This window comes from Heterocephalus glaber, unplaced genomic scaffold (genome assembly GCF_053883595.1).
Source record: "Heterocephalus glaber isolate CG9 unplaced genomic scaffold, H.glaber_assembly_v1.0 deba00001555, whole genome shotgun sequence".
Taxonomy (NCBI): domain Eukaryota; kingdom Metazoa; phylum Chordata; class Mammalia; order Rodentia; family Bathyergidae; genus Heterocephalus; species Heterocephalus glaber.
This window is the reverse complement of record NW_028258346.1, coordinates 8,890,974-8,913,085: the sequence shown is the minus strand read 5'-3', so window position 1 is coordinate 8,913,085 and position 22,112 is coordinate 8,890,974. Positions and strand designations below refer to the sequence as shown.

General features: G+C 39.3%; 2 protein-coding genes and 1 long non-coding RNA gene across 4 annotated transcripts in view; 2 read left to right on the top strand and 1 right to left on the bottom strand.

Moving 5' to 3' along the window:
- LOC110350345 (uncharacterized) overlaps positions 1-14,055 on the bottom strand; it is a 90,725-nt gene extending 76,670 nt beyond the window's left edge. The window contains exons 1-2 of the mRNA XM_087190701.1: positions 13,794-14,055; positions 13,488-13,560 (exon numbers count right to left, since the gene is read on the bottom strand). Of these exons, the coding sequence (XP_087046827.1) occupies positions 13,488-13,532 (45 nt within the window). The 5' untranslated portion in view covers positions 13,533-13,560; positions 13,794-14,055. The remainder of the gene's footprint in view (positions 1-13,487; positions 13,561-13,793) is intronic.
- On the top strand, positions 694-9,007 carry LOC110350346 (uncharacterized). The gene is made up of 3 exons (XR_002396847.2): positions 694-1,988; positions 4,596-4,778; positions 8,021-9,007. It is a non-coding gene; the product is annotated as an uncharacterized LOC110350346 (long non-coding RNA).
- Positions 13,912-21,458, top strand: Kcnv1 (potassium voltage-gated channel modifier subfamily V member 1). 2 transcript variants are annotated; one of them, XM_004850189.4, is made up of 4 exons: positions 13,912-14,051; positions 15,090-15,568; positions 16,363-16,892; positions 20,074-21,458. In XM_004850189.4, exons 2-4 carry the CDS (start codon positions 15,105-15,107, stop codon positions 20,583-20,585), a joined length of 1,506 nt encoding a protein of 501 aa, XP_004850246.1. In that variant the 5' UTR covers positions 13,912-14,051; positions 15,090-15,104; the 3' UTR covers positions 20,586-21,458. The 2 variants fall into 2 exon arrangements, with proteins under 2 accessions (XP_004850246.1, XP_087046826.1); XM_087190700.1 differs by having other exon boundaries at positions 14,047-15,568.
- Positions 21,459-22,112: the final 654 nt, after the last annotated feature.

Below are 22,112 nucleotides of genomic sequence, written 5' to 3'. Positions count from 1 at the left end.
TTTCAGTATTTTTAATTACTTGATAGGTATTCAAGAGCTTTGAGCTTGACCATATACTCATTATTATTGATATAACACAAAACCTACATCTAATTTTAAAGGCTCCAAGAGATTTCCTAAACCAGAAGAAAAGTATCAGTAGGAAAGGAAAAGGTGGCATATCTTTTCAGTGTTCTAGGAGAGAACCATCAATATGTCCCACAATTGGTCCATTTAGGAGAAGGTATTGGCTTTGGCTCTGGCATGAGTTGTAAATGTCTATAAACATAAATAAACAGATTGTACTTATAAATGTATGTGAATTTAATATATAAACATATTATATATATTTCTAAATATCTTGTTTATGATACACACACACATAGAGATAATTTCTAAACCTCTGCTTGAGAACTACTATATTTCACACTAACATACTCAGTTTCAATAAACAATTGTGCACAGTTAGCAAACATTTATTGAGTGCCAATTGTGTGATAGGATCTGACAACACAGTAGGGTACAATAAAGGGAAGACCGCTGTCTTCCTGGATCTCACATGGTTGTGCTAGAGAGAGATAAGTAGATATTAAGTATTAAAAACACCCGTTCCATCCACACCTTGTAACTGACTGACGTTACATATGATGTAGGAGGTAAGTTACATAAGATAAAGATGCACCGTTTGTGTGGTCACAAATGCATGGTGGGAGAGATCAGTGAAAAGGGCAGAAGTCTTGAGGGGCTTGGAAAACAATTTACTTTGATTCTATCTGCAATGAAAGGGGATTTTAAAGCTTTTAAATAGAAATAAGTGTTCCATGATTTAAATTTTTTAAATGTTATAATGGAATCTATAGAAACTTGGTAAAAAACAGTAATGGAAAAAAAACAAAAAAAGACACTCTCAGTAGATACCAAGAGTTGATATCCCAAACTAGAATAATGGTGAGGAAGTGTTGGAGTGAATGGATTTAAAATAGTTTGAGGCAAAAACAAAGCTCTTTCATTTTATTTAGTTCAAATATATTCAATTAAAAATGTACCTTTTATAAAACATTTCTTAATAGCCTGAGAATTCCAGAAGATTTGGGAAATGTCCATGGAAATAGCTCATCCAGTACTACCTCCACCTCACACCTTTGACTACCAAAAGCAAGTAGGGAGGACTGTCTATGGCGATAATACCCCTCATCAACAAGAAAATGATAGAATTCTAAAATTGGAAAGTAGGCTTCTCTAAAGTACCTTCAGATCCCACTGGGTTAAAACTGTGAGAAGAATGGGAGCAGTAAGGATACACAGATATCTGAGATCGATGGTGAACTGAAGCAGAGCAGTAAAAGCCAAAGAAAGAGAACAAATGCCGAGGCTGTGCACAATAAATAAAATTCACTGGCTGCTTGGAAGACACAGCGGTTGAGTGTGTCCGATGCTGAGTAATCAGAGACCAACTGGTTCTTTTTGTGTCTAAGAATCAATTTTTGTGACTAAGAATCAAGAAGAAAACGGCTGCCATTTGTGTGGATGATAACCCCAGAGAGAAATGATTACTGGGAATCTGCTACTTCTTTTATTTTTTCAAACAAGTAAATATTAGTAAATTATCATTTACTGATTATTTATTGGTAAATATTGGCCATCACTAAATATTAGTAACACTTTTATATTTTATGTCCAGGCAATAAAAATAATAATAAAATCTTACGGCTTTTTAAACGTTCCACATACTATCTCACTTAATTCTCCGATATTCCAATCCTTGTGGACCTATCAAACTTTCACCACCAAAAAAAAAAAAAAAAATGGATGCCCTGATTTACACTCCTCATTTTTTATCTTGTCCTTTTTGCCTGTTTTATGGAAACACTCCTACTACATCTGTTTCATCTATGGATACTCAGCGGAACAATCTGCAAACGCTGTTTCTTAGCAACCTAATCACGCCACCTGATCTCAGACCATCTTTGAACCATTGGAGCTACATTTAGCTTCAGTGTTGCTTCCCAGTGAGTACACAAAAACTTTGCTAGGTAATCCTTGCCTCTCGGGCTGTTTCTAAAGATTTTTGTTTTTTCCAATTTCTTGCTTCAACGTTTAACCTGTCCCTCAATACAAATGACTGAAAAATAACAAGTGAAATGTGTCATTTTCAGTTCTGCATTGCTAAGGAAAACTTTTCACCGTATGTTACATTTTCAAGGTATATCTACACGATTACCAATATCTCTGAGCCACAAGAGGCACTATCTTTTTAAACTCTTTAAATCTACTAAAGGTGAAAGAGAATAAACAATAGTAACAAAAACTGTGAAAACTGAAAAGATTAAAAAATTACCACGAGACAAACTTCAAACATAAGTCAAGCTCTGGTAAAGGTTATTTTGATTTCCAATATGACATTTTACAACAGAAGCATAAAGAGATCAATTAAGTATAAAAATTCTAAAAGATGCCCAGAGATTCTCTCGTGGTATTGGTTTCAGCGACAGAGCTAATTCACCTCAGACAGGCCACAAGACAGAGAACATGTCTAGTCAGCGCGCCAGGTCCTGGGTATTGTTTTGGGTTCTCTAACTTGTGTGATAACTCACATATCATTGTCACTTTCTGCAATTAAAACATCTCCAAAGCTTCTACCAATTCTGAATCGTGCCATGTTAATTCACAGTTCAGGAAATATTCATCTTGCAATACTTTTCTACAAAAATCAAATGTGCTATTTTCATTGTACATAACAAGTGCCCATTAATGATGCATTTATGAGGAAAAACATGATAAATTAAGCAAATGTAGACTAGTTATAGTGAAAAGAGACTTTTGTAAATATGTCATATTCCAAGGAAAAATATTTAATCTTAATTCTATTACTATTGTAGTGTCTCAGATAATCAGTATTATATAAATTATACAGAACTCTGATTCCAAAATTCAAAGTTTAATAATAATGTTTAAAGAATTTTATGACTAGTACAAATATAATATATATTTATTAAATCAGGAGTAAAGTTTGGAATATTCTTAATAAATAGTATCACAAAAGACTAAGGGACATTTGATTAATGATTTGGACTCATTTAGTCATTTTTATATGCAAAATAATTCCTCTCATGTGGATTCAATTAATAAATTTAATAAAAGAAAAGCCAAGTTGATAAAACATAGGGAAGTGGACAGATAAGGACCTCAAAGACATTCTGAAAACAATGATTCTTGTACTCAAAGTACTTAGAGCACTTGTGTACTTAAAGCTGCCGACCCTCAAAGAAATTGTTCAGACTATTCTATCTTAGAGAGAAGGCTGACCGAAGGGATCAAAGATGATAATAATTTCACCTATTTATAGTCTTCCAGAAACCCTGAGAGTTCACTATGGGAATACATGGTAGGCTATCTCTGTAATGTGTGCGGAGTTCCAAAAAGGTTCTCCACTCAGTGAAGCCAGGTTGGCACCTTCTCTACAATTACCACAATAAAACCCAAAAAGAATTCCTACGTGTTAAGCACACGTACTGACTCTTCACAGTGAACGCAATCATTATGTACTGCAAACATGTACCAATAAGAGTGTGCTGACAGAACTCAAAAATAAAACTGTTATCTAACGGTAGTTTTTAAATATACATTCATATATATAATATGTTCTATATAACATTTTATATTATATAATATGGATAATATGTTACTTCTGTGCTTAATGTGGCGTTCCTGGGAATGGTAAAATAAAAAAATCACAAATTTGAAAATGTAGAAACATTTTAAAAGTGATTATAATAATTTTCATTTTTCTGCCTGCTCCCTGACTTTTTTTCAGTCAGACTAAGGCATCCATCTGGAGCATTGTGGGAAGGCTTGGATAATTAGTGTCGCCTTGGTTATAAAGACCATGGCTAAGCTGGAAGGCTTTCTTCCTGAGAGTCTGAGGAATTTGTGACATAAAGCAGTGCTCTGCATGAGACAGCATTTGGAGAATGGAAGTTCTTTATTGCTCATACAGTAAAGGATATTTATCATCTCTAGTCCTGGAGTAGTAATGGTCAATAAAATTCTCCAGTCATTATGACAGCTAAAAGTATCCATCCCTCCGCCCCAAATCCCCACCAGGACTGTATTTCCAAATGCCTCTTTAAGGAGGCAATATTAACACTGATTGAGAAACCCTGATTTAGAGGTAGAGGGGAAAAACACATGAATAGTTATGAATAAAAAAGTAGGGAGATAGAGGAGAGATAGGAAAATCAAATTGATTTTCAGGGTTCCCACATCGTCTATAAATAAATATACATGGATGATGAACACCAGCTGTTCAACAAAGGTCATTTGGAGGTACAGGTAGCTCAGTAACATGTGTGTTAACACTGGCATTAGTGTTAGCGAAAAGCTACAGGCTCTAGCAGGTTTTCTGTGTCCAGCCACTTCCAACACCTAGCAGGTGTAATTACGTGGCAGTCACAATGGAAGATCACAGATAAACTGGAAGTGGCCGCTGACACAGGGAGAAGATACAGAGATGAAAACCTGGGGAAACCTGATGAACCAATTATAACCTGAGGCCAAAAGGAAAGGGAAATGGTCCAACCATGGCCTCCAAATTTTCTCCTCCATGAATACCCTAGGAGTCACCAGTCCAAGAAGCCCTGCTAGTAACCAGTGATCCAGTCCATCCCATGCAGACCCGAGAGCAGGACCTCAACTTCCTGGGCAGATGGAGAAAGGCATAAAGAAAGGCAAAATATCTGAAAGACTGAGCATTTTTACCACAAAAGAGTATGCACTACCTAAAAAGAATATTTGAAACGGTACAGTAGATTAAGGTTACCGGTTTATACTAAAGAGAAAAGTTTACCTTATACCTATTATGAAAGAATTTATAAGAAATAACTAATCAATTGGACCTAAAATTTATTCTATTTTCTCTGCATATCTAAAATATGTGTACATTCATGCATGCATATTTCTATGTGTATCTTTATATAAGGTTCAGGAAATGTTTGTATGAAATCTTACAAAACAAAGCATTAAAATTGTATACTTCTGTCTTTAATTCCTGAAAAATATATACCTAAATCCTGTACTTAACTGGTACAACTGCTTATATCCCTTAACACAATAGTTTTCAAAGTGTGCTCTATAGAGTCCTGAGGCTTAATGAGACCCTTTGAAGGGCTTTTGATATTTCCAAAGGTTTTTTTCACTATTCTGGGGCACTACTCCTGTTTTCCTTTTGTACTGATGGGGCAAGGTAATGATGGGTAAAACTGAATTTTTGAATTTTCAGGCCTCTCAAAGCAGCGGCACCAAACTATGCTAGTGACTTTTCTCTTCACATACTTTCCAGGGAAAAAGATTCACCTAACAAGCCCCATAAAGAATGATAAAATATTATTTGCTTAATTAAAATATTATTAATTTTATTAAGTACTATGACTAAGTACCTGTCTATTTTTTTTTTATTTTACTAAATAGAAATAATACAGCCTGCCCCAAGTCCACGGTTACTGGAGGAAAAGCATTTGTGTGACCGAGTTACAAAATGACATCTCCACTCCCCAAGAATGACTATTTTTACTTGAAAAACAATGACTGATTAACAAGCTATAGTCAGAGATTTATGAATAATTTCCTTAAAATGAATGAATGGTATGTCTCCAAATAATTACTTTTTAAAAGGCTGAGTTTGTAGCTCAGCACTCCCTGGTTCATCCCTGGTGGGGGTTGATGGATGGGGCTGCCACCGTGAGGAGAGCTAGACAATATCTGTTGCTGATAAAATTTGAACTTATAAGTGAAACTTTAAATTTTGGAAAATGTATTTATTTCTACCATAAAATCTTTCAGAAACTGCCAGGGCTTAAAAGCTTTTTCGATTAGTGATAATATTAATTAAACTGACTTTTTTTTTAGTCTTTAATGAGATGTGTCACCTTTCATAGTCTGTACAACTAAGGAACAACCACTGGGAGCAATTCACGATATAACAAGATCGTAATTTTTTAGAAATCATTTCAAGAGTAAGATAGACCAGTGCACCCTTATGGGGTGTTCATTATATACTCAAGTGGTCTCCATCAGTTCACTAGAAGGAGGTGGGCGCACTTACTTTGGGACTCTTAGGACCCCAGGGTGAAATTCTGATTGAAGTAGGAGGAGAAAGTAGATTCTCCTTTCACAAGGAAACTCAGCTCCACCACAAGCAGTGTTCACCCGCTAATCACGTGACAGAGATCCATGGTCTGTCACTGCAGTCTAACCCAAGGTCTTGTGTTCAAGACCACCCACACTTGCCTTTCACTTGTCATTAGTTATTCAAGCCGCATTCTACTAAAGACTACACTGCCAGCTATTAACATGTTATTACCAAAATAAAAGAGAAGCATTTAAAAGTTAATCATTTTCAAACATGGGTTGTTTTTCTTTTCTTTTTCCTTTTTTATTTTTTGCACAACGTCTCACTGTAAAGCTCAGGGCCTTAAACTCATAACCCTCTCTGCCTAGGCCTCCTGAGTGCTGAGATTACAATCACGCGATACCACACCCATGCAATAAATTTTCTTTTTAATGTATGATGTGAATTTTTGACATTTTTCTATTTATGAAATGATATAAAATGAAGAAACATAATTTTAGTATATTTATGGATTTTGTAAAAACTCAAATTAAAATACTAGCTCCATATACACACAAAAATACATTCACCCATAAAAGATTTGCTTCCATTTGTTTAGTCGTAATTCCCCTATTCTTGATTCATTTTAAGCTTCTTTTATCAAAATTAAGACATTTGGGACCCAGAGTCACCCTAAATATTGAACCTGTTGCAAAGCTAAAGACCTCCTAAATTCATCTCCAGAATTCTATTTATTTCATCTCTGGTCACTATTTAATTGAGACTTGTTTCCATTTTTTAAAAATTGAAAATGCATGAAACCAGATACTTCTTTCTGCCACTATGAAAATAAAATATTCCCAGTTTCTAAAATGGATAAATTAGACAATATAGAAATAATTTAAAAAAAAAAAAAAAAAAAAAAAAGCAGACCTAGGACACATTTGTTAAGCTCTGACAGCCCTCTGGATTCCCATTTGGTTTAGATTTCCGGGAAATCTGTTTGTGGGAGAACTGTGAGGCCGGTCTAAAGCTGAGATGTCAATCAGAGGCAGCAGTGTAGGGGAGAAGCCAGATGGCTCACTGCTGCTCTTCACATTGGAAGAATGACAAGTGTGGGTATGCAGTTATCTCCAGTCTAATTCTCTACTGTGTAGGGGAAATACATTCTGTAATTCAAGAACTGATCTCAGGCTCTTTTTTCGAATCGACAAGATTGGTGTACACTGATTCCAAATCCATATTTCTGTCTTTTGCACCAGTGGAAAAACTTCTAAACAACTAAAGCACAGAGCTATGTGTAAAAAGAGCATCAGCTCAGGTGCTGAAATGTGATTGGGGTTATCCCGTTTGCGTGCAATGGGTTTAATATATAAAATATTTATTTAAATTCATGTTTTTCTATGTGCCTTATCTGACATTAGAATAATTTTGATATGTTAGAATGATGTGTTCCGTACAGCTTCACAATCCAGTTAACAAGATTTGGGCACAGATCTCAGCATATGTGTCCTAAAAATGTACTTCATGTATTTCTGTAATTAGATTGTGTTTTAAATGCCACGACAAAACTATTTAAAGAAATTATACTACACAAGTGAGAACCATTTTGTAGAAAAAAATTGCCTTTCTCCTCATTTATCTTTTTCTTATTTGCCTCTGATTGCTCACTACATTTCTTGCAATATAATGCCAATGTGATCCCCTGACTTAGTACTCATTGCAAACTCTACAGTATTTTTTATTTTTCTTGTGTGTGTAGTGTATCCCTATATATTCATATGTATGATATATATGATGTACACATATATATATATTAAAATTATGATATACATTCTATTTGCACATACTTATGACCATCCCCTAAAGCTTATAAAAGTATATTCCGACAAGTATTTACTGACTGATAAACTTTTGATTTTTATTTCATTGCAGAAAACCCAAGGAAGAACATTTAAAACTTCATGACATGAACAGGGTGCAAAGATTACCTTTCTTTCAGTTGCAGCATGAAATTCAAGTTTACTGAGGGTCCTGATAATGAAAGAAAGCACTCTTAGAAAGATAAATCCAAAGGCAATGTTTCTTCTAATGTTAATAAATCTCATACATTCAATGAAACAGACAGGCTTTAATAGTTCTGTATGACTTAACCTCTCAATCAATATAAAGAAATTTGATAAGCCTGGGTAAAAAGAATTTAATCGGAATTTTCAAATTCAATGTTGGGTTCACTTAACAGCTCTCAGAACCGGATGAGCAGAGCACATGCCCTGCCTTTGCTCCATTCCCTCAAATATTGTTTACAAAAGCTTAATTTCAATGTAATTATAGGAGTTAATCCAGTGCCTGATTCTAGAAACTTTCTTGATAATTCAGGTAAAAAATGTGACTTTTGTCCTTTGAACATCGTTGTGGCATAATGAAAATCAAATAATGATTCAGCAGTTACCAGCTTTATGGTGATTAGAAGAAAAATCAGTGCAGTGGCCCACAGCTAAAATTGCAGCTTCTTGGAAGGCTGAAGCAAGAGGGCTGCCCCCAAGACCAACCTAGGCAATTTAATGAGATCCGCTCTCAAAAAGGGGAGATGAAGGGAGAGAGGAAAGGGGAAGGGAGGAAAAAGAAAAGAAAAACAAAGGAGGAAGGAAGGAAAGAAAGAAAGAAAGAAAGAAAGAAAGAAAGAAAGAAAGAAAGAAAGAAAGAAAGAAAGAAAGAAAAGGAAAGAAGGAAAGAAAGAAAAAGAAAGAGATCATAGGCAATATATTGGTATTGGTGGTGATCCTTAAAGTATAGTTATTTCTTAATTATTTAGAGAACAGAATAAAACTTTTCTCTCTCTAAAGTTATGTGTAAAGAGAAGAACATCCCTTTTTCTTTTTCCCTACCCCTCCCACTTCCCCGTGAAAGGAATAAATATGAGAAAAGGAAAAAATGGAAACAAAGTCTTCCTAAATTGGGAGGGATGGAGGGGTTGAAGGGAGGCCAGGGGAATGGGGGAAAAAATAAGAACCAAGATATATTTTGTAAAGGTACAAATTCTCAATAACGAATGCCAGCATATTATATACCTAAAATGTACCAATAAAGTTAATTTTAAAAAGAACATCTCTAATAGTGATTACTCATTATTGTGCTATTTTTATATTAATGTCCTTCAGAGAATATAGGCTTTGGATCAAACAAATATGCTCAAGTGCTATCTGAGTGGCATGTGTGAAGTGATTTGCACATTCTCATCTACAAATGTATAATACTAATATTACCTTTTTGCAAGGTATGGAAATATAATTAACATGAGATGCTTATGAAGTTATCACATAGTAAGTACCAGGTAAGATGCAGAAGAGAGAAGTCAGAAAACATTTCTAAACCAAAATAATAAAAATGTGGCAACAAGAACAATGGCACTGCACTGCACATTTTATATGGATTATCTCATTTAATTTTAAAACAACAGCATAAAATACCATTGTTATTCCTATTTTACAGATAGGAAAAATAAGTATTATGAATCTTGTTAATGTCTCACAGCCAGGAAAGGGCAGAACAGGGATTGAATACGTAAAGATAGCAACTGTTATTGTCATATTATTAACCTTATCATCTCCATCATCAATGCATGCTATCTCTGTAGCAGACTAGGCTATAAAAGTGAGCTCTTGGGTACTTCCAAAGATAATTGTCTCCTCTTGGAAGGAATCCAGAACAAGCCCACATTCAGCTAAATTCTGCATTAGAGTGGGCTGTCATGCAGTTGGGAGGATTTATTCCAAGCACCTAGAAGGCACATGAAAGATGAATAGATAGAATTCATCAGATTTCTTTTTTCTCTAAACATATCCCCTTGCAATGAAGACAAAGATGATAAAGCCATTTTGTCTCTACACAAAAGCACCTTAAACATCCCTGTAATTGACTTTCCCAGTTGTAGTCCCTGGGAAAACAAAGAGGATGAAAGATACGCATACCTCACCCTCACCTGAATACAGTGTGTATTGCTCATGAATGAAAAAAAGTAAAAAGATTTAATATAAATGTATGAGGATAGAAAGGGGATTGAAAAGGAAAAAAATGTAGTCTATCCAAGTTGAATTGTATGAAGCTCTTTATTCATGACTATTCGCTCATTGTATCTCTCCACTCTGCCAAAATTAAATGTAAAACTGTAGAATTTTGGATATAAATTAACAGTGATTATATATTTTTCTAAAGACAATCTTAATAACTTAAAATCAGATCTGTATTAAGATTTTAAAACAATTGGTATAAAAGATGATTTTACAGAAATATGTAATATTTTATCAAATCCAGATAAAGAAGCTATATTAATATAAATATTCTATTTCTTCAAAAATGAGAAAAAAAATTCCATATTTTTAATGACAAAATTTTCTGGAGTTCTTCAAACGATTTTACTTTTATCTTCATAATCGTCATCCATGAAGTCAGACATTTAAAGCACATCATAATTTTCTTTTGATCCAATTTTAAGACATGACTTTCAAAAACACACATTGTTCATTAATAAATTTAAAAGTACTTATAAAACGTGAAAAACTAGTTGAAGGTGAAGAGTCAATATTTAAATTGATATTGGGTAGACTTGACAAATGAAGTAAAAAAATTAGTAGAATATTTTGGAATGGAAAATCACCAGAATATAACATTTGATGACTAGGAAATATACTTAAAGCCATTAGATTGTTCATTTTCACACAGCAGCACTGCACAACCTCTCTCACACCATGTTGGAAAGAAATGGAAAGCAAAATCTCCCCACTGCCAACTACCTACCCATCAGTAACTACCCTGTCACTGTCTGGTATCTCTCAGCTCAGAATCAAGGCCCAGGAAAGGTATCATTTGAGTGGCATCTTTCCCATCTTGTCATCTTTCTGCCCCTTTTATCTTATTCAGACTACTTAGAGTGGGTAGCACTCACCCCCTTAATCCTAGTGCCCTAGGGCCTAGCCCCACCATGAATGGATCACCACTCTTAAATTCAGCTACCTCTGAGAAAGCCCCAGGCTTTCGGGGTAGAGCTAAACACAAGCCATAGCATCCTCTTTGACACAAAGCTAGGCAATCAAGGAGGGAGAAGAGCCAATAGATTTAAGGGAATGGGACAGGGCAGAGATTTTTATTACTGAAAACTATATTTAAAATATGTATTCTATGTGTATGTGCACCCAGGTGACTAGCAGTCAGCTCTCTTGTTATGACTGCCTTCATTAGCATAAATTGTTGTAACCCATTTGAAGCCCAATTGAAGAATGTTGACTCTTAACAGTTGAAGTAGAATCTGGAGTTAGAAAGATCATAGTTCAGTTACATTACACACCATTTCACAAACTCTCTATGGACACTGGAAAGCAAACAGTGATTGTGAAAATCTGAATTGACATCTGTAACTGAGGATGAAAATGCTCACTTCAGAATCATTGTAGGCTGCAGATGCTTAGCATAGGGCCTCACACCCTGTGCTGATACCCTATTATCATAGTTACCTCTTTAGAACACTACTCAGTGGGGCCAAGGCCCAGGATCTGGTGACAGAGGGGGAAACCTATAAGTCTCAGTCAGCTTCACTCACCTCTGCTTGGCTAAGATCTCTCTCCTTACCTGAAGTCTTTCTCCTGATTCTTCAAAAAACTAAAACAAGAAGCTCCATTTTTACAGCTATTCCCCTTCTTATGAAGAGAGTTAAAGACATCATATTACAGTGGTGCGTGCATACCCATGTTTACAACAGCACAATTCATAATAACTAAATCATGGAAGCAGCCTATTTGGCCACCAACAGATGAATGCATAAAGAAACTGTGGTATTTACACAAAATGAAGTACTACTCTGCCACAAAGAAAGATAAACTTGACTCATTTGTAGGAAAATGGATGCACTGAGACCACAATGTTAAGTGAAATAAATCAGACACACAAGCTTAAACATCACATGGATTCTCTTATATGAGAAACCCAAAATATAAGTAAAGAGCAAAATAGAAGACCATAAGAGGTAGGGAGATAGATCTTGCTCAAGTGGAAAAGGGAAGAAGAGATGAAGGGAAGTAAGAGGGAGGGAAGGGAAATGGGATGAGTGGATTAAGAAGCATTATGTACATGTACCAACTACATACCCTGCAGGGAATACTAACATTATGTACTGCAATTGTGTATTGATAAACAAAAAATAATAAACAAAGGTTTTCCTTCTTCCTGATCATTATCTACAAAGCTAGTGTAGACTTTTATCACTAATCATGATACAAATAAGGCTTAACAGAACTATGAACTTTTGTCTTTTTCACTACCTGAATTATCTGTAATTAAGATATTGGAGTGTTTCAGTTAGTGTAAAGGAAAGCTTTGTTAACTTGAAAAAAAGTACCTAAATATAATATAAACTATTTACTGAGGTAATTTCAGCCTCTCCATAGTTTCCATACGAAAGAGTTCTTTGCAGAGGTGAGAGTTAATGGACTGGACAGCTATCAGTAGAACCACAACCTAGAAATGTTATTGTGATGGTTCATTAGACAGCCGAGGGGATGAATAAAGTCCACTTGTGGGTGTTTCTGATGGGTCACGGGGATGAGACCTCCAGGACAATATCTAGTCCCTGGGCCCTTCCTCTCTGGTGCTCTTTGGCAGCCCTTCCATCATGATGTTCCTGCCTTGGAATCAGCCTACCATGGACTGAAACCTCTGAAGTCATGAGCCAATAAAGTGTTTCTTCTCTTTTAAATTATGAGTGACAATTATTTTTACAGCAATGGAAAGCTAACCAATACAATTACAGCTGCAAAAAAAGGCAATGAAATTATCCTTTTTTTCCTCACAGGATAACTGCAAGCGTCACAAGGACAGGGAAATTCTCTGTTTTCTTTACTGATGTATGTTCAACACTTAGAATACTACTGTCCAGTACCTCCAGGAACATACCTCATTAAACTATATCATTCTTTTTTAGAAAAGTGCAAAAGAAAAAAATTCAATCCCACTTTAATTTAATTAAAGATATTAACTTTCAAGCATTTTGCTTATGAAAGCAGCCTCTGGCATTTGGTCCTGGCTTTGAATTTGTATCATGTGAATCTGATTTCTGTGACTTGGTTTCCCCTTCTGTAAGAGAGGTGCTTTGCTACCTCATAGTATTGTTAAATATAGTACTTCATGAGTAAAGAACCTGTCAGTTTCCTGGTGTAAAGTTAGCACTCAATAAATGCCAAGTGTTTGCACTGAAACTGGAAATTTTGCTGAGAACTGAGAGCCATGAAATCAGTGGCCATCCGAGATCCCACAGCCAGTTGGCAAAACCAAAGCCAAACAACCACTTTCTGCCTAATCTATAATAAAGACCTTCCAATGCATCAAGCTGCCTGCTCTTCACACTGCATACCTTCTTAGAAGCACTTTGTGGAAGACAAAGATGCCTATGGTTCATTTTCTCTGGCAGGATTCTTAGATGTTTGCTGGAAATAATGAGAAAACCTTGAACTATGCCACACAAAGCAGTTAGTACACCTGCTGTCAGCCCAAGTTACTGCACTTACTTCGCAAATTTCTGAGCATTTGTGTGGACACACATTGAGAAGGGAAAGAGATAAGATCGCTCTTTAAGCGTCTTTAGGGTGAATATAATATTCAGTGTCACCGAGCGCCCTGCGTCCTCCCTCGGTCTCACTTCCCTCCCTCTGCTCCTTACACCTTCTCAGCTGGAGCGGGAACTTCCCGGCGGTGGCTCCCAGCGCTGGGCGGGGGCGGGAGCTCAGCAGAGCCCGGAGGCCGGGAGGCTGGAGGCGGTGGAGGCGCAGCAGCGAGGAAGCGAGTGCAGGAGAGCTCAGCTGTGAGCAGCTTCTCTCTGGACTGGTGAAACCAGACCTCACGTGGACCAGGAGAATCGAAGGAAGGCTCCACCGCCAAGTACCGAGCTGAAGGCAGCCAGGTGTGCCGGGAGCTGCAGGTGAGTCACGTGCCCCTCCCTCCCCACCTGACCGGCGTCCAACAGGTTGGCCTGGCCGGGGCAGGTCCAGGAGGCCCCGCGGCAGCTTCTCGTCTCACTGGGGCCCAGTTCTCCCTCAGGCGCTCTCTTTAGGGAGAGGTCGCTGTTATTTAAACTCCGGGTCCAGCCCAAGCCTGTTCTAATCTTTTTCTTTGATCGCCCCTTTTCCTGAAACGAGAGCTCCGCCGAGGGCTGGAGAGCGCGCCGGGACACCTGCGCCCGGGAAACTTGGGATGGGCGCGGGGCGTCTCCACGGGCGAGGGCACCCAGGGGCGTGGGGGCGAGAGCGGTGACCCCGAGTTCCGAGGGGCTCCGTGGGGCGGAGTTAGCGGTCCGCGGTCCCCGGCCTGATTTCTCCAGGAGAGGTCAGCGCCTGGGGGCGGGGGGTGTGCGGACCGCGTGGGAGACGGTCGGACTGGAATGAGAGGGAAACGGGAGCAACCGCGACTCCCCACGAGTGCGCACCCCAGCGGACACCCGGGACTCAAGTTAGGACTCGGACCTAGTCCCGGCGCCACTGCGTCCGGAACTTTGGATCTGGGTCCCTGGCGGCAGGAGTGAGCCCCGCCGCCCGCCCGCTCCTCTCCTTGCCTTCGCCCTCCCCAGCTTCCTCTCCGCTCCCTCCCAGCCCCTCCACCCACCCGCCCGCCGGGCTCTCGAACCCCGCGCTTCCCGGGCCGGGGTCGCAGTTACAAAGCTGAGGGCCGGGTGCGCACGTTGGGCGGGGACCTCGCGCCCCGCAGGTGGCCCGGGGCCGTCCTGCTTCCGCCCCCGCTCGCAGTCCCCTCGCTCCCCACTGGCGCCGCTCCCGCGCGCCCTCAGCTCTCGGGCGACGCCGAGGCGCACGAGCCGGGGGGTGGAGACCGGGAGAGAAGCGGGGTGCGCGAGGGGGAGGCCCCTCCCTCGGAAGCCGGGGACTCCCGGCCGCCACCGGGCGCCGCGCCGCCGCGCTCCGGGACCCGGGCTGCCTGCGCGTCCCCAACTTTGTCGCGCCCCCAGGCCTCGGCGATCGGGATGGAGCTACCTCCCAGCCGGCCGCTGCTGGGCTCCCCGCTGTCCAGCGGCTCGCTGACCTCTCTGGACTCCAGCGTTTTCTGCAGCGAGGGCGAAGGGGAGCCCCTGGCCCTCGGGGACTGCTTCACGGTCAACGTGGGCGGCAGCCGCTTCGTGTTCTCGCAGCAGGCGCTGTCCTGCTTCCCGCACACGCGCCTGGGCAAGCTGGCCGTGGTGGTGGCCTCGTACCGCCGCCTGGGAGCCCTGGCCGCCGCGCCCAGCCCTCTGGAGCTCTGCGACGACGCCAACCCCGTGGACAACGAGTACTTCTTCGACCGCAGCTCGCAGGCGTTCCGCTACGTCCTGCACTACTACCGCACCGGCCGCCTGCACGTCATGGAGCAGCTCTGCGCGCTGTCCTTCCTCCAGGAGATCCAGTACTGGGGCCTCGACGAGCTCAGCATCGACTCCTGCTGCAGGGACAGGTATCCGCGAGCGCGCGCGCTGGGTGGGAGGCGGCGGGGGCCGGAGGAGAGGCCTGGGTCGGGGCTGGGACCCAGGACTGCGCGCGGGGGGGGGGGGGGTCGGAGCGCCGGACCAGAAAGCCTCAAAGCCAACTTCAGGATGACACTCTGCAAATCTTTTTGTCCCTTTTGTGCAAGTGAATTATGTCACTTTTATGTGAGAGAAAAAGGGATTCAACTTGCAATAAATATTTGGTGACCGAATAAATAAATCAGAGAAGTTGTGCTTCAAAAGATATTTGTATACGTACAGGGATGAAGATTTTGATATGCAGTATTATTTATTAAGCCTGGAACACTAACTTGGAAAAACTTATATAGAGAACTATTTTAAATGCAGAAGAAAGTTGATTTCTTGATTGAATGATTGTGGGGCTTGAATGATAGCTTCGCTGTTATCTTGCCAATATTCCCATTTCTTCGTGACTACTTTCCTTTGTAATCAAAAAGTTCCATATGGCAGACAGCTGTCCCTGTTACCAGAAAATGGATAATAAAATGCATTTGGCCAAAGTCGCTTTGTTACTCAGATATCCTTTTCTGTACATTTCCGTTAAGAAAATGTCACTTTAAAAATCATGATTCTGGGTGAGAATTTGTGAATACAGGGGAAAGACATGACCTGGGTAAAATATAAACAGATATTTTCTATCTTTTCCTGAAATAAAAAGCGTGACTTGCCTGTCAAGTTTAATTCTCTTCCGTTTCTGTATTTTAAAAAGTTAGACTGATCACCAAATTGTCTTTTCCAAAAGATACTTCAGAAGAAAAGAGCTGAGCGAAACTCTAGACTTTAAGAAGGACACGGATGACCAGGAGAGTCAGCATGACAGTGAGCAGGACTTCTCACAGGGACCTTGTCCCACAGTCCGCCAGAAGCTCTGGAATATCCTGGAGAAGCCTGGGTCTTCCACAGCTGCCCGAATCTTTGGGGTCATCTCCATCATCTTCGTGGCCGTGTCCATTGTCAACATGGCCCTGATGTCAGCAGAGCTAAGCTGGCTGAACCTGCAGCTGCTAGAAATCCTGGAGTACGTGTGCATTAGCTGGTTCACCGGGGAGTTTGTCGTGCGATTCCTATGTGTGCGGGACAGGTGCCGCTTCCTAAGAAAGGTGCCGAACATCATAGACCTGCTTGCCATCTTGCCCTTCTACATCACCTTGCTGGTAGAAAGCCTGAGCGGCAGCCAGACCACACAAGAGCTGGAGAACGTGGGCCGCATCGTCCAGGTTCTGAGGCTGCTCAGGGCTCTGCGCATGCTAAAGCTGGGCAGGCATTCCACAGGTATTCAGATTTCCTTGATGCCTTTTGATTTGCAAGGGTTGGTGATTTGACTACTCACTAATCCTTAGTAAGCGTTAGTAATTTGAACATAGTTCAGGGAAAGCAACTCGGAAAGGATAACTCAGAATTACCGATTTCCATGCTTTACCCAACCAGGACTGCTAAAAAGGTGTTAGGAAACAAAACTTTTGTAAGAAAGTCTCTCACACACTTTCTATAATACATAGGGGAACATTCTGATCATTCATTAATTCCGATGTCATTGGAATCCAAGGCCTAGAAGATTCACAAAAATTAACTATATTCTGTCTCTAGAAGGTTCTAGACAGAATATGCATAAATGACATGTAAGACAATACATATAAATGCCATGATACTTAGGGACATAAGCTAGTTTGTCATTTATATCTAAGTGCTTGTTGACTCTGTATATTCCTTGGCTAACAAGAAAATCAGCCCTCCAGTACTTACTCTGGTTCTGCAGGAAGAGAAATGACCAAGTGCTAATGGCCTTCCCACAACTGTTGAAGAAGCAGTGGAAATATCTTGCTTTGTAAGAATGAGAAGACACTAATTAATAATACTTTACCCAATATTTGAGAATTTTCTTTTTCCTGACCTGTGATGTATGAGATTTGGGAGGGAAATGGGAATTTCTTAGTTTTTTTATGTGTTAAAGAGACTTCAATAATCAAATGACCATTCCATAGATAAACATCCCCTCAGCACAAAACACACACACACATAACTGTACATAAAGGTTATAGTCATTGTCCATGGAAATCACACAGGTGAATTAAAGATGCGTCCCTGAGGTGGTGATTCTCGGTGGCTGTCCCTGCAGCTGCTGAATATTCTGGCATAACATATGAATTATCTTATGTCAGGCTTTAAGAAAAATCGGGATGCCCTGACAAACTTGTTGAAATGCAGATTCTGAGTCCCAACACACAGAGAGTTGGATTTTAGTATTGAGGTTGAATCCGGGAGCATTTTTTATTGCAATTACTTTTGATAAAAGCAATTCTTGGACCACACTTTGAGAAACTCAGAAGCAGGATGCCCTATCAATACAACACATGTTCATACAAATGCATACTGGTACCTCTTCCAGCCTTATTTCCTTAGAGATGTCCCTGACTAGCCACCTGAAGAGGATGATGGTAGCTGTGTCTCCCTGTTAATTTCGGGAGAAATTAACTTCTTCTGGGGTTTTTTTTCTGCATCTCTGTGGTAATTAGAACTTATCCTAATATACTTTTGGTAGTGTATTTTTCTAGCTAGTCTCACATGCCAGGGATTTGATAATGGGGTTTCCAACAACTTTTATAAGTAGCACTCTTTGTTTTCTGACACACATAATGGGATGCTTTCTTTAAGTATTTATAAACTCTTCACAAGATTCAATTTTGAAAGCACCCAGCAAAGACTACATTTTTCCCACATGAAAGGAAAAGGAAAATAACAGTAATTTCTTCTATGTTACCTCTTCAAAGTTTTCTTATTTCCAAATGAGTATAAAGGATTACAAAAGCCTTAATTTCATGAAAATATATAACAATCTTATGCTCGATCATTTTTACCTCAAGCATAATATACAGTAAAATGTAGACATAGACAACATACGTCCTCACACATTAATTGTGAGTAAAAATCGAGAGGTACTATACGATAATAGGTAGGAGGTCAGACAGGCTGGATTCAAATTCTAGCTTTGCAGCTTGGGACTAGATAAGCTAATTCTCTATGCCTGACCTCCTCATTTGTAAAATGATACAACAATGACATCTGTCTTGATTTTTGAGGTTTGTCTGAATTCATAGATGTAATAGGCTAGACATATAGCCCCCTTTTCTGTTTCTTTACAAAAATGTTTAGAACATTTCATCTTTTAAAAAAAAAGTTTTCTCAAATAAACACTACACTTCTCATATATTATGAACTTATTTCATAAATTTCATTCTATAAGACACATTAAGGCTAGTTTAATAAATAGGTATTGTAAAGGTATTCTGAAAGAGATTCTTTTGAAGTTAATCCTCAAAATGAATATTTATTGATCTTTAAAAGCAACTCATTATATATCCAAGATCTAAAAATTTGAAGAGCAAAATTCAAACTAAGGACAACATGAATGCATTTCAAATCATCGCTAGCCAATGAATGAAAATTGAGAAATGATTCCAAGGAGTTTTGCTTTGAACTCCTGAAGCAATGTCCCTGTGATGCCATGTTGATATCATTTCAAAATGTGGATAAGCTTTTAGCAACTAATGGTTAATTCAAACCCTAGTTTAGTTTCTAATGGGCTCTTCCCCCTGAGGGATTAGCCTCTTCACAGGTAGGACTGGACCCTCTTGGGTCTGTCACCAAGGCTCAGTAAATCATCAGATCTAGAGTGAATTCCCTAGTGGTTCCATTCCCTTGTTCTTTTGCAATGGGGGAATATTCTGTATTCAGCTGTATATTCTTACAGGGGCACAGGAAGAAAACTCCCTGTAGCTTTGGCATTAAGAACTAGGACTTCAGTTGGTGGTCCTGCGGTGTCAGGGATCTTCTCCGGATACCTGATTAAAATGTCCCCCACAATACATTTGATATCAGTTTTGTCCCCAGTGCCTAACTTGATTTGGCTGCTTTACTTCATTGCCATGGTACACACTCTTCACTTCCTCTAGCTTTTGGGAAACGAGGCAGCTGATTACATTAAACCTTATCAGGAAGATGAAAAAAGCAGGTCCATAAAATATAAGAAGACAAAATAAAACTATCACTAGAAAGAAGTGCTGAAACGATGCTTTGAAATTCAGGTTTAACCAGCTGAGACCTCTATCTGCAGCACTACAAAGATATTCTGCTGAAAGTACAAAACTCCTAGTATACACCCTCTGCCTGCCTGATAGTCTTATTTCTCACCTTTTAAAAATATGAATCAAGCAAGTTCAAAAGTTGCATGAGTGAGTTATGTTTTTCTCTATCCTCTCTATCCCTATCAACTAGATATCTGCTTCCTGAAGGCAGGGATTCTGACTTAACCATCTTTCTATCTCCAGAACACTCCCCAGTGTCGAGACATTTAAGTGTGCAGTGCATGTTTGTGGGTGGACAGCTAGGGCGGGGAGGGCCGGGAGAGAGGAAGGTATCAGGACGATGGTGACTGATGCCAGGTGCTCTCTTGCAGGGTTACGCTCCCTTGGCATGACGATCACCCAGTGCTATGAAGAAGTCGGCCTACTGCTCCTATTTCTGTCTGTGGGAATTTCTATATTTTCAACTGTTGAATATTTTGCAGAACAAAGCATTCCTGACACGACCTTCACAAGTGTTCCTTGTGCATGGTGGTGGGCCACCACATCCATGACCACTGTGGGGTACGGGGACATTAGACCAGACACCACCACAGGGAAAATCGTGGCCTTCATGTGCATATTATCAGGAATCCTTGTCTTGGCCTTGCCTATTGCTATTATTAACGATCGCTTCTCTGCCTGCTACTTCACCTTGAAACTCAAGGAAGCAGCTGCTAGACAGCGGGAAGCTCTGAAGAAGCTTACCAAGAATATAGCCACTGACTCATATATCAGCGTTAACCTGAGAGATGTCTATGCCCGGAGCATCATGGAGATGCTTCGTTTAAAAGGCAGAGAAAGAGCAAGTACAAGGAGCAGCGGGGGAGACGATTTCTGGTTTTAAATTGGTTTTCAATTTATTTCCAAAAGCTGTGTACAACTAACTCAACTGATAAAGCCTTGCTATGAATGCTTGCATTGCCGATGAAGAATCCTCTGGGTTCTACCCACTTCGTATTTGATGATACATTATTTGGTCTAATAGAATATTTCACACCTCCCGTAGCAATTACACATTACTTTTGACACAGCTGTCTCAAAAATACTCAATTAGCATCAGCAAAAACAATCAGGACAATTTACACCTGTCTGAATTGTCAAATATGAAATAACATTATTACAATACATGCAGTATAGTTAAAAGTTGTATACTTTTAGAAAGATTTTTGCACCACTAATTTTTTAAATGGAAGTTAAACTGCTAGTCCAGAGATATGATAAGTAAACATTTAAGAACACTCTGAACATCTTTGCTATTTAAAGATATTCTCTGAGTAAACTACTCCTTTCTCCATCAGTTCCAGTTGTTGAGTGTAACAATTAGCTTTGTGAAAATAAAACCCACCCTAGAGGTTACAGATTGTGTCCCCATCTTCCACCTGGTGCAAATCACTGCTCACAAGTGGCCTCCCATCCTTCCTGCTGCAGATGGGAGTCCCAAACCTGCTTAGCCTGCAGTAGATGAGTTTGCACAGACTCCAGAACTGCACACTTCATTCTCACAACTGAGTGTGATACGTGAAGTATAAAGCAGTTTATTTCTCGGTTCTTCATGAAAATCAGATTAATTTTTAAGACATCTCATTATAGATATTTTATTTAATTCATGTCTTTAAAATTATGAATATGTAAAAGTGAAGTTGTGAACATCCTAAATTTATGAGCTGAATTATTAGTCTTATTTCATAAAAGGAAAATATGTTGAATGACATCATTGGATGAACTTGCAGATCTTTAATTTGTTACCAAAAATATTATGGATAGATTTCTGGTTGTTGGGGTAAATAACAAATGTTCAAACTTTGCAGGCATTTTGACAACATTTTGACATTCATGATAATAATAAAATTCCTAGACATTCTGTTACATAATTAAAGCCAAAACCTCTAAAGCTAAGAGTGAGCTCATGATTCCAAGTATTTCAGTAGAGGAGATTTTCTAAAGTAAGAAGAATAACAAGAAATGTATCTCTTTGTTTACTCACTTTAATCACTTTAATATTTACTTCATCAGTACATGCAGTCCAATCCCTAAAAGGAAAAAATAGTTTTTGGGGTAAAATTTTTCTTCTTCCAAATAAGACACAGATATAAATTCAATATAGAAATAAATATCTGTTACATTAAAATTTCATGGAGACGAATTTTATGAAAAAAATGCCTAGAAGGTTACTTGCTGAGGATGGGCATTGATAAATCTTGGAAAATGTTGCCTCAATATATAGCTTTAAGATATTTTCATCAACTATATTTAAGATACCCTCTATATTATGAAATATCAAAAAGGAAAATGCCAATTCATTGTAGGATGCTGTGAATTGTAGAATGCAACCAGATTTTGAACATGTCAAATGTAATATACATCTTTAACC

Coding starts and splice junctions, on each gene's coding strand:
- Kcnv1 (XM_004850189.4), top strand. CDS start 15,105: ATGGAGCTACCTCCCAGCCGGCCGCTGCTGGGCTCCCCGCTGTCCAGC. Junction 15,569..16,362: donor GACTCCTGCTGCAGGGACAG/GTATCCGCGAGC, acceptor CTTTTCCAAAAG/ATACTTCAGAAGAAAAGAGC. Junction 16,893..20,073: donor GCTGGGCAGGCATTCCACAG/GTATTCAGATTT, acceptor GCTCTCTTGCAG/GGTTACGCTCCCTTGGCATG.